The 12041-nt window shown below is 43.6% G+C and overlaps 1 protein-coding gene across 1 annotated transcript; it reads left to right on the top strand.

Annotated features, from left to right (window-relative positions):
• The first annotated feature begins 608 nt into the window (after positions 1-608).
• Positions 609-3471, top strand: LOC115189546 (early growth response protein 2b). Its single transcript, XM_029748170.1, has 2 exons — positions 609-1008; positions 1491-3471. Exons 1-2 carry the CDS (start codon positions 837-839, stop codon positions 2600-2602), a joined length of 1284 nt encoding a protein of 427 aa, XP_029604030.1. The 5' UTR covers positions 609-836; the 3' UTR covers positions 2603-3471.
• Positions 3472-12041: the final 8570 nt, after the last annotated feature.

Genomic DNA, 12041 nt, shown 5'->3' with positions numbered 1-12041 from the left:
TGCAAAGCCTATTCAAACGACCCTGACAAAGTTTCCGAGTTTTTAAACGCAGCGAAGGTGAAAATTCCGTGATTGTGGCTCTCATTTGACTGTGGTTTGCGATGGTCGATGTGTCGCTGCTCTTGCTCGGCAAGACTCGATAGTTTCCGACGCTCATATTCCGGAATAGAACCCTTATATGTAGGCAAGGGGGTGTTCTTCGATATACCGGATAAAACCATGTATGGTTTTTAGAGAAGAACCGGAATTCCTATTTTGAAGGCGATGTGTAGAGGAAACATTTCACATCTTATAGATCAGATAAGCTTGAAACGTTGATGTCCAGTCTAAACTAATAACATGCCATCTTGCATTTGTTCCATTTCATTTCACCTGTATTATTTTATAATTTTCGTGCTAATGGAAACTGCATGGGAAAAAAACAAACATATTTTATCGCTTTATATTGTCACCTTTCACTTGTGGGTTCTCCATTGACAGCCCCGGGGCCAATAGGATCCCCCAGCGCCTCCTCTCTCTAACCAAACGGTCCTTGTATGGGCAGTGACGTCGTGGCGCATTCACTGCCCCCTGATAAATACATAGTGCTGCTACTCGCGCTGCTCGGATCCGTCATTCACTAAAACAGCCTGATGATCTGGAGAGAGTAGAGTAGACTTCTAGACGTGGTATCAACACACGCTTCAGATTGGGTTCATTTCTCCGGATAGGTTATCAGATGTTTCAGTGTAAGATAGGACTGTAACTGGCCACATATACTCAAAACAGGCCGGTTTAATTAAAAAATACCGTTTAAACCACTGGGGGGAAAAAAACAGCGAGGATCCTTTAGTTAAATGATGACGGCTAAAACTTTAGAGAAAGTCCCGGTGTCTCTGGGTGGGTATGTCCATCCAGTCTCTGATACTATCTACTCTGTGGATCATGACAGTCTACCGCCCGGCGTGGCTATCTTTCCTAACGCTGATTTAGGAGGCCACTACCACGACCATCTTAGCGGAGCTCCAGGTAAGCTTGGACTATACATGCTGTTGTTTTGATATCATGGGGGCTTTTAGAGAATGCAACATGTGCTGTGTTGGTTATTGGAGAGGAAACATATAGGTTACTACGTATAGGTTATAATATTATGCATAATGTTTGATATTGCATTTTTTCTGTTTATCTTGGGCCAAGAGTTTTTGGAAATATTTTGAATTAATAGTTGTGGGATAAATGTATGTCTGGATATTTGTATCAATGTTATGTTTTAGAGGCATATGGCTAGAGTTACGCACTTTCCCCCCCCCCAAAAAAAAGTTTTCATAAAAGTAACACGGCTTCCCTTTGAAAAGATGAATGAATGACCCGTGGGTAAAGGACGCGAGCGCACAGCACGCACCAAACACTGTGCGCACCAGAACGGACCTTGCAGCAGTGTGTTTTAATTAAAGCTCTCTGATTTGTTTGTTTCGTGATTATCTACTAAGATGTCTCTTCTTATCTTCCAGATGGCTTGATGAGTGGCGATATGAGCTTAGAGAAACGCTCTCTAGATCTGTCTTACTCTAGCTTCTCCCAGCCGCCTGGTCATCGGAACCAGACCTTCACCTACATGGGAAAGTTCTCCATCGACTCTCAGTATCCCGGTAACTGGAACCCCGAGGGCGTCATCAATATAGTGAGTGCGGGAATCCTGGGTATGACCCAGCCATCTTCTGCGTCATCCTCCCCGGCGTCCTCCGGTTCTCCCGGTCACTTCTCCTCCACGCTCAGCTGCACCATGGCTCAGAACCAGGCCGATATGGAGCACCACCTCTACTCTTCCCCACCTCCCTACGGCTGTGGGGAGGTCTACCAAGACCCGTCGGCCTTCCTCTCCACCGGGCCCGGTATCTCCTACCCGCCGCCGTCCTACTCTTCACCGAAGCCCAACACAGATTCGGGTCTTTTCCCCATCATCCCAGACTATGGGTTCTTTCAGCCGACCTGTCAGAGGGACATGCAGGCCATGCCTGACCGCAAGCCCTTCCCCTGCCCACTGGACTCCTTCAGAGTACCCCCACCTCTGACTCCCCTGAACACTATTAGGAACTTTACATTAGGTGGGCCGGTTTCGGATGGACCCAGACTCCCTACAGCGTACAGCCCCCAGAATCTTCCCCTGAGACCCATCCTGCGGCCCAGAAAATATCCCAACAGACCGAGCAAAACCCCGGTCCATGAGCGGCCGTATCCATGCCCAGCGGAGGGCTGCGACCGGCGGTTCTCCCGGTCTGACGAGTTGACCAGACACATCCGGATTCACACGGGACACAAACCGTTCCAGTGTCGCATTTGCATGAGGAACTTTAGCCGTAGCGACCATCTCACCACGCACATCCGCACGCACACTGGAGAGAAGCCCTTCGCCTGTGATTTCTGTGGCCGTAAGTTTGCGAGAAGCGACGAGCGCAAAAGACATACCAAGATTCATCTCAGACAGAAAGAAAGAAAATCCACCACTGCGTCATCAAACAACACGAACTCTGATCGTTCCGGTACCGGTTCTATAAGCACATCTAACGGAGTCTGCTCCTCCAGTACCGGACAGCTAACGGGATGCCCCACGCGGCCGGTATAGAACACACTATAGCCAATAGGTTTATGGAATAAATATTTAGAAACCTTGATTAATAACTAAAGACAATAAAGATTGAGGTTTAATTGTTTTGGAAACTGCAAGTTCAAAATACAATATGGAACGAACTTTACATGCAACAGCATAAATCTCTTTCACGCGTTAAATTACGCATCATTCTGGTTGCGCTCCAAACGTTTCCACGATGTTTCCTCTTTAGTTTGGTGGCTGAGAGAAACGCACTTTGTTTGCATTATTCCTACTGAAGGCAGTCAAGTGAATAGACAAGACTTTTAACACGTGGCTGCCTATATTCTCTTCATGTATCGGAAAGAAACATATAGAGGAAAGATATCAAGCACATTTACACTGACGCGCCAATAGGCGACAACATACACAACCCTGCATGGAAAGAACGTTATATTGGCAATAATTTGAGAAGGAAAAAAAGTGTTTTTAAATTATTTACTAGACAAAAATGTGTCAATTTTAACATGTTGGTTGATTGTATTTCCCCCCCCCCCTTGTTGTGCCTCGTTTCACACGTTATTTTTGTAAATTGTCAATACGAGGAAGATTTAATGAAATTGTACATTTCGTCATTTAATATCAAAGTTTGATTATATGTATATTTTTGTACACATTGTGCCGTGTAACTATGGAAAGTGTTGTGGTTTAAGTCTAACAATAAGGAATGTAAATAACTGAACTCAAACCGACTTGACATTTTGTTTTTCATGAATGTTTCCCGACTCATTAAATGTTAATGTTGATTAAAATAATAATAATAATAATAATAATAATCTCAATGGCCTCCAGAAAGGCCCTGGTTATTTCTTGTGAACTAAATACAAATAAAGTAAACTCTGAAACAAACAAGGAATATAATGTAATATTATTGGGTGGGTGGGCATGGTAATTCCCGTGTAACGTCAGTGTGATGTGAGTCATGACATCACAAGGCTGCTCCCACTCACCCTCTATCCGCGCTGTTCTGATGTTATTAACAACTAGTACCACTCACCCTCTATCCGCGCTGTTCTGATGTTATGGTTAACAACTAGTACCACTCACCCTCTATCCGCGCTGTTCTGATGTTATGGTTAACAACTAGTACCACTCACCCTCTATCCGCGCTGTTCTGATGTTATGGTTAACAACTAGTACCACTCATCCTCTATCCGCGCTGTTCTGATGTTATGGTTAACAACTAGTACCACTCACCCTCTATCCGCGCTGTTCTGATGTTATGGTTAACAACTAGTACCACTCACCCTCTATCCGCGCTGTTCTGATGTTATGGTTAACAACTAGTACCACTCACCCTCTATCCGCGCTGTTCTGATGTTATGGTTAACAACTAGTACCACTCACCCTCTATCCGTGCTGTTCTGATGTTATGGTTAACAACTAGTACCACTCACCCTCTATCCGCGCTGTTCTGATGTTATGGTTAACAACTAGTACCACTCACCCTCTATCCGCGCTGTTCTGATGTTATGGTTAACAACTAGTACCACTCATCCTCTATCCGTGCTGTTCTGATGTTATGGTTAACAACTAGTACCACTCACCCTCTATCCGCGCTGTTCTGATGTTATGGTTAACAACTAGTACCACTCACCCTCTATCCGCGCTGTTCTGATGTTATGGTTAACAACTAGTACCACTCACCCTCTATCCGCGCTGTTCTGATGTTATGGTTAATTAACAACTAGTACCACTCACCCTCTATCCGCGCTGTTCTGATGTTATGGTTAAGAACTAGTACCACTCACCCTCTATCCGCGCTGTTCTGATGTTATGGTTAACAACTAGTACCACTCACCCTCTATCCGCGCTGTTCTGATGTTATGGTTAACAACTAGTACCACTCACCCTCTATCCGCGCTGTTCTGATGTTATGGTTAACAACTAGTACCACTCACCCTCTATCCGCGCTGTTCTGATGTTATGGTTAACAACTAGTACCACTCACCCTCTATCCGCGCTGTTCTGATGTTATTAACAACTAGTACCACTCACCCTCTATCCGCGCTGTTCTGATGTTATGGTTAACAACTAGTACCACTCACCCTCTATCCGCGCTGTTCTGATGTTATGGTTAACAACTAGTACCACTCACCCTCTATCCGCGCTGTTCTGATGTTATGGTTAACAACTAGTACCACTCACCCTCTATCCGCGCTGTTCTGATGTACAACAGGAAAGATCTTTACCGTTGTTCATGTAGAGATCTATACACACAGGACATCCAATAATACGTTAAATAAAGGTCAAATAAAATAAAAAAGAATAATCCAAAGTTAATTTACCTTTTAGCAGACGCTCTTATCCAGAGCGACTTACAGTAGTGAATGCATACATTTCATACATTTTTTTTTCTTCTCCGTACTGGTCCCCCGTGGGAATCGAACCCACAACCCTGGCGTTGCAAAACACCATGCTCTACCAACTGAGCTACACGGGATCGAAGCTCATACTTTGATCATCCAAAACTAATGTCGGCATTCTGATCAACATCCAAAACTAATGTCGGTAGTCTGATCAACATTAAAAACTAATGTCGGTAGTCTGATCAACATTAAAAACTAATGTCGGTAGTCTGATCAACATTAAAAACTAATGTCGGTAGTCTGATCAACATTAAAAACTAATGTCGGTAGTCTGATCAACATTAAAAACTAATGTCGGTAGTCTGATCAACATTAAAAACTAATGTCGGTAGACTGATCAACATTAAAAACTAATGTCGGTAGTCTGATCAACATTAAAAACTAATGTCGGTAGTCTGATCAACATTAAAAACTAATGTCGGTAGTCTGATCAACATTAAAAACTAATGTCGGTAGTCTGATCAACATTAAAAACTAATGTCGGTAGTCTGATCAACATTAAAAACTAATGTCGGTAGTCTGATCAACATTAAAAACTAATGTCGGTAGTCTGATCAACATTAAAAACTAATGTCGGTAGTCTGATCAACATTAAAAACTAATGTCGGTAGTCTGATCAACATTAAAAACTAATGTCGGTAGTCTGATCAACATTAAAAACTAATGTCGGTAGTCTGATCAACATTAAAAACTAATGTCGGTAGTCTGATCAACATTAAAAACTAATGTCGGTAGTCTGATCAACATTAAAAACTAATGTCGGTAGTCTGATCAACATTAAAAACTAATGTCGGTAGTCTGATCAACATTAAAAACTAATGTCGGTAGTCTGATCAACATTAAAAACTAATAAAACAAAGGACAAAGTGTTGATCGAAACCATAGCAACCGCAGGATGTAGCAACGTCTCATGTACAGAATCTCTGGAAACTGTTTGGATCTTCGACAACAGTTGAATGCCAGAAACACACAAAGGGCTGATACGGTAAAGGTCACTTTATCCATCTGATCGATTGTTGCCTGTTGCAACAGTTAACAGAGAAGTTACAGTCCCGTGTGGCTCAGTTGGTAGAGAATGGTGTTTTGCAACGCCAAGGGTTGTTGGTTCGATTCCCACGGGGGACCAATACGGAGAAGAAAAAAAAAATGTATGAAATGTATGCATTCACTACTGTAAGTCGCTCTGGATAAGAGCGTCTGCTAAATTACTTAAATGTAAAAGGTCGTGGACTTTCTACCGGTCACCTAAAGATTTGTCATGAAACATATCCACGAGATAGTAGATTGTGTTTCAGATCACCAATCAAACGATAGGCAACTTTAAACTGAGTTAAATGTCATCAACAAACTGTCTGTCAAAGTGATTCATGTTCATGGTCAAAACATATTGATACAACAGTAGCTAAGATGGGGAGAAGTCTGTCCATAATAAAGCGCTACTCTGCCTTCTCAACAACACTATCAACAAGGCAGGTCCTACAGGCCCTAGTTTCTACCTTCTTAACAACACTATCAACAAGGCAGGTCCTACAGGCCCTAGTTTCTACCTTCTTAACAACACTATCAACAAGGCAGGTCCTACAGGCCCTAGTTTCTACCTTCTTAACAACACTATCAACAAGGCAGGTCCTACAGGCCCTAGTTTCTACCTTCTTAACAACACTATCAACAAGGCAGGTCCTACAGGCCCTAGTCTCTACCTTAACAACACTATCAACAAGGCAGGTCCTACAGGCCCTAGTTTCTACCTTCTCAACAACACTATCAACAAGGCAGGTCCTACAGGCCCTAGTTTCTACCTTCTTAACAACACTATCAACAAGGCAGGTCCTACAGGCCCTAGTCTCTACCTTCTTAACAACACTATCAACAAGGCAGGTCCTACAGGCCCTAGTTTCTACCTTCTTAACAACACTATCAACAAGGCAGGTCCTAGTTTCTACCTTCTTAACAACACTATCAACAAGGCAGGTCCTACAGGCCCTAGTTTCTACCTTCTTAACAACACTATCAACAAGGCAGGTCCTACAGGTCCTAGTTTCTACCTTCTTAACAACACTATCAACAAGGCAGGTCCTACAGGCCCTAGTTTCTACCTTCTTAACAACACTGTCAACAAGGCAGGTCCTACAGGCCCTAGTTTTGTCACACCTTGACTACTGTTCAGTGGTGTGGTCAGGTGCTACAAAGAGGGACTTATGAAAATTGCAATTGTCTCAGAACAGGGCAGCACAGCTGGCCCTTGGATGACACACAGAGAGCTAATATTAATAATATGCATGTCAATCTCTCCTGGCTGAAAGTGGAGGAGAGATTGACTTCATCACTACTTTTATTTATGAGAGGTATTGGCATGTTGAATGCACTGAGCTGACTGTCTAAACTACTGGCACACAGCTCAGACACCCATCCATACCCCACAAGACATGCCACCAGAGGTCTGTCTAAACTACTGGCACACAGCTCGGACACCCATACATACCCCACAAGACATGCCACCAGAGGTCTGTCTAAACTACTGGCACACAGCTCGGACACCCATGCATACCCCACAAGACATGCCACCAGAGGTCTGTCTAAACTACTGGCACACAGCTCGGACACCCATGCATACCCCACAAGACATGCCACCAGAGGTCTGTCTAAACTACTGGCACACAGCTCGGACACCCATGCATACCCCACAAGACATGCCACCAGAGGTCTGTCTAAACTACTGGCACACAGCTCAGACACCCATCCATACCCCACAAGACATGCCACCAGAGGTCTGTCTAAACTACTGGCACACAGCTCAGACACCCATCCATACCCCACAAGACATGCCACCAGAGGTCTGTTTAAACTGCTGGCACACAGCTCAGACACCCCATCCATACCCCACAAGACATGCCACCAGAGGTCTCTTCACAGTCCCCAAGTCCAGAACAGACTATGGGAGGAGCACAGTACTACATAGAGCCATGACTACATGGAACTATATTCCACATCAGGTAACTGATGCAGCAGTAAAATCAGATAAAAAAAAAACAGGTAAAAATACACCTTATGGAACAGTGGGACTGTGAAGAGACACACACACAGGTACAGACACACACACAGGGACAGACACACGCACTCCACACACGCGTACATTGTAATATAGTTGTATGGCGGTATTATACATGTTGTATTGTAGATATGTAGTGGTGTAATACTGTTATATGATGTACTGTTTTATCTCTTGTTTTATGTGTAATGTAAGTGCTTTAATGTGTTTGGACCACAGAAAGAATAGCTGCTGCCTTGGCAGGAACTAATGGGGATCCATAATAAACTCCAGGAAGAGTAGCTGCTGCCTTGGCAGGAACTAATGGGGATCCATAATAAACCCCAGGAAGAGTAGCTGCTGCCTTGGCAGGAACTAACGGGGATCCATAATAAACCCCAGGAAGAGTAGCTGCTGCCTTGGCAGGAACTAATGGGGATCCATAATAAACCCCAGGAAGAGTAGCTGCTGCCTTGGCAGGAACTAATGGGGAACCATAATAAACCCCCAGGAAGAGTAGCTGCTGCCTTGGCAGGAACTAATGGGGATCCATAATAAACCCCCAGGAAGAGTAGCTGCTGCCTTGGCAGGAACTAATGGGGATCCATAATAAACCCCAGGAAGAGTAGCTGTTGCCTTGACAGGAACTAATGAGGATCCATAATAAACCCCAGGAAGAGTAGCTGCTGCCTTGACAGGAACTAATGAGGATCCATAATAAACCCCCAAAAATTCTGCAGCATTGAAGGTCCCCAAGAACACAGGGGTCTCCATCATTCTTAAATGGAAGAAGTTTGGAATCACCAAGACTCTTCCTAGAGCTGGCCGCCCGGCCAAACTGAGCAATCGGGGGAGAAGGGCCTTGGTCAGGGAGGAGACCAACAACCCGTTGGCAGTGGTAGAAAAAGGACTCAATTGTCATACTGGAGTAAAAGTAACGATTCCTTACAGTTTTTTTCCAACTGCTTACACAGAAAATCTTTTCATGTCACACGATTTTTGAAACCCTCTCAGTCAAAGTGCAAAACTACACACCAAATATCCAAAACCACAAGCTATTTCTCAGCCTTTGACTCAGTTGCCAATTGCATAAAACACTTTTTTTCAAAATACTACACACAATTCTCTACCTAAAAACACAAAAATCTAACAGGAAGTGACTTGCTTTCCTTTTCCAAACACAACCAATCAAAATGCTACACTTATTCACCAGGTCACACACACACACACTCCTCACATGTGCAAACACTAATTGCTTAACTGATCACTAACCAATCACTGCTTTACTGTAGTATAGGCCTATAAATAGGTCAAAGGTCAGATGACCTGTTTTGAACAATGGATGGCCAACAATGGACAGAGAGCAAGAGGAGTAGGAGGGAGAGGCAGGGGACAACAACGAGCACAAATTCAAAGACCAAGAGTTGGAAGAGGAGGAGGAGGAGGAGGAAGAGGAAGCGGAAGAAGAGGAGGGCAAAGAAGAGAAGGAAGGAGAGCCATCTGTGATGAGATTAGGGCAACACTTGTTGATCATGTGATCAACCACGGTTTGACCATGAGAGAGGCTGGACTGAGAGAGTCCAGCCCAACTTGAGTCGATTTACAGTGGCGTCCATAATTCGAACCTTCAGAAATGAGAACAGGTGTGCAACTATCTAATGACTATTTTAGCATTACAGTAATGTACTGTCAAATACGTATGACTGCATAGTATAAACATTTAACTCTAAGCCATCCATTTACTGCACTGCATTGAATGAATGAGGTTGGTTATCATGCTGTACTACCTTTTTTTGTACATTGTTTCCAGTTCCTATGCTGAACACATACTGTCTTTGAATTCTGTACAGAGTGGAAAGACATCATTGAAGACGAGGACGCTTGTTTCCAGTTCCTATGCTGAACACATACTGTGTTTGAATTCTGTACAGAGTGGAAAGGCAAAGACATCATGGAGGAACGAGGACGCTTGTTTACAGATGTACAAGAGACTGCAATTATAAATATGGTTTTGGCCAACAATGCGATTAGGATTCGAGAGATAAGAGAGCATATCTTGAATAATGACACCATATTTAACAACATCAATGCTGTAGCCTGTCGACCATACAACGCATCCTCCAACGGCACCGAGTGACGATGAAACAACTTTACAAGGTGCCATTTGAGAGAAACTCTGACAGAGTCAAGAATATGCGACATGACTTTGTAGAGGTATGTATGCAACACTACTTCCAGTACTTCAGACATACCATATTTACTCATCTGTATATCCTTTTGTCTGTTACAGAGAGTATTGGAGCTGGATGCCCATTTCATTCGCCATGAATTCATTTATGCGGATGAGGTTGGCTTCAACCTCACCAAAACCAGGCGCCGCGGAAGAAATGTAATAGGACAGAGGGCAATTACCAATGTCCCTGGACAGCGTGGGGGTAATATAACTATGTGTGCTGCCATCACTCAAAACGGGGTCCTCCATCACAATGCCACACTGGGTCCGTACAACACCGGCCATATGCTCACTTTTCTGGATGCAATTTACGCAATGCCTGCTAGATTTGTGGTTTTATGGGACAATGTTAGTTTTCACCGGGCTGTTCTGGTCCAAAACTGGTTTGCCACCCATCCACAATTTGTAGTTTTGTACCTACCCCCATATTCACCTTTTCTAAATCCCATAGAGGAATTCTTCTCAGCCTGGCGCTGGAAAATGTATGATCGCCAACCCTATGCCTGCATGCCGCTCCTCCAGGCAATGGAGGACGCATGTGGGGACATAGAGGTTGCCTCTGTCCAAGGTTGGATACGCCATGCTAGGAGATACTTCCCTCGATGTTTGGCAAGAGAAAACGTATCTTGTGATGTGGACGAAGTATTGTGGCCAGACCCAGCCCGGAGAAGAGATGTATAGCTTAGCACTGGTGACTGCCCCCCCCACCTACCAATTCCTGGACTGCCCCCCTCCCCCGGGACCCCACACACACAATTGTGTTCTTTACTGTATTCTAAAAAATGTACTTTTGGTTTACATATGTTTATGGTTTTGTTGTATACTACTGTATACAACAGTAATGTTTGGCCTAATAAATATTTTCTGTTTTTACATTGCATTGGTGTTTCCAGTGTACTTGTTACCGCTCTCAGCATATTACTGTCACTGTAGAGAAATGTAGATATAAACCTATGAAAGACCAAAGACCTTTACATTTTCTACATTTTAGCAGATGCTCTTATCCAGAGCGACTTACAATAGTGAATGCATATATTTCATACATTTGTTTTCTCCCGTACTGGTCCTCCGTGGGAATCGAACCCACAACCCTGGCGTTGCAAACACCATGCTCTACAAACTGAGCCACACGGGACTTTAGGTTTAGAACAACAGTGTTTACATGGTATATCCCAAAAATGTACTATTATGAAAGCAGTGTTTGCCATTTGATGCAAATGCTTCATTCTGACATGTGTTTATGGCATTTTGAATGCAGTGCTACATTTTGAAGGCGATGTGAGGCATTTTGCGTGTGCAGTTTTGGGGAATTGTGTGTAGAGTTTTTTGAAAAAAGGAGACAGTTTTGAAAACGTGTGTAAAGCAGTTGGAATAAACTGTAATAGAAGTCACCCAGTAAAATACTACTGCAGTAGAAGTGGAAGTCACCCAGTAAAATACTACTGCAGTAGAGGTCACCAAGTAAAATACTACTGCAGTAGAAGTGGAAGTCACCCAGTAAAATACTACTGCAGTAGAAGTGGAAGTCACCCAGTAAAATACTACTGCAGTAGAAGTCACCCAGTAAAATACTACTGCAGTAGAAGTGGAAGTCACCCAGTAAAATACTACTGCAGTAGAAGTGGAAGTCACCCAGTAAAATACTACTGCAGTAGAAGTGGAAGTCACCCAGTAAATACTACTGCAGTAGAAGTGGAAGTCACCCAGTAAAATACTACTGCAGTAGAAGTGGAAGTCCACCCAGTAAAATACTACTGCAGTAGAGGTCACCCAGTAAAATACTAC

Source organism: Salmo trutta, unplaced genomic scaffold, assembly GCF_901001165.1.
Source record: "Salmo trutta unplaced genomic scaffold, fSalTru1.1, whole genome shotgun sequence".
NCBI lineage: Eukaryota > Metazoa > Chordata > Actinopteri > Salmoniformes > Salmonidae > Salmo > Salmo trutta.
This window is presented reverse-complemented; position numbering and strand designations above follow the sequence as displayed.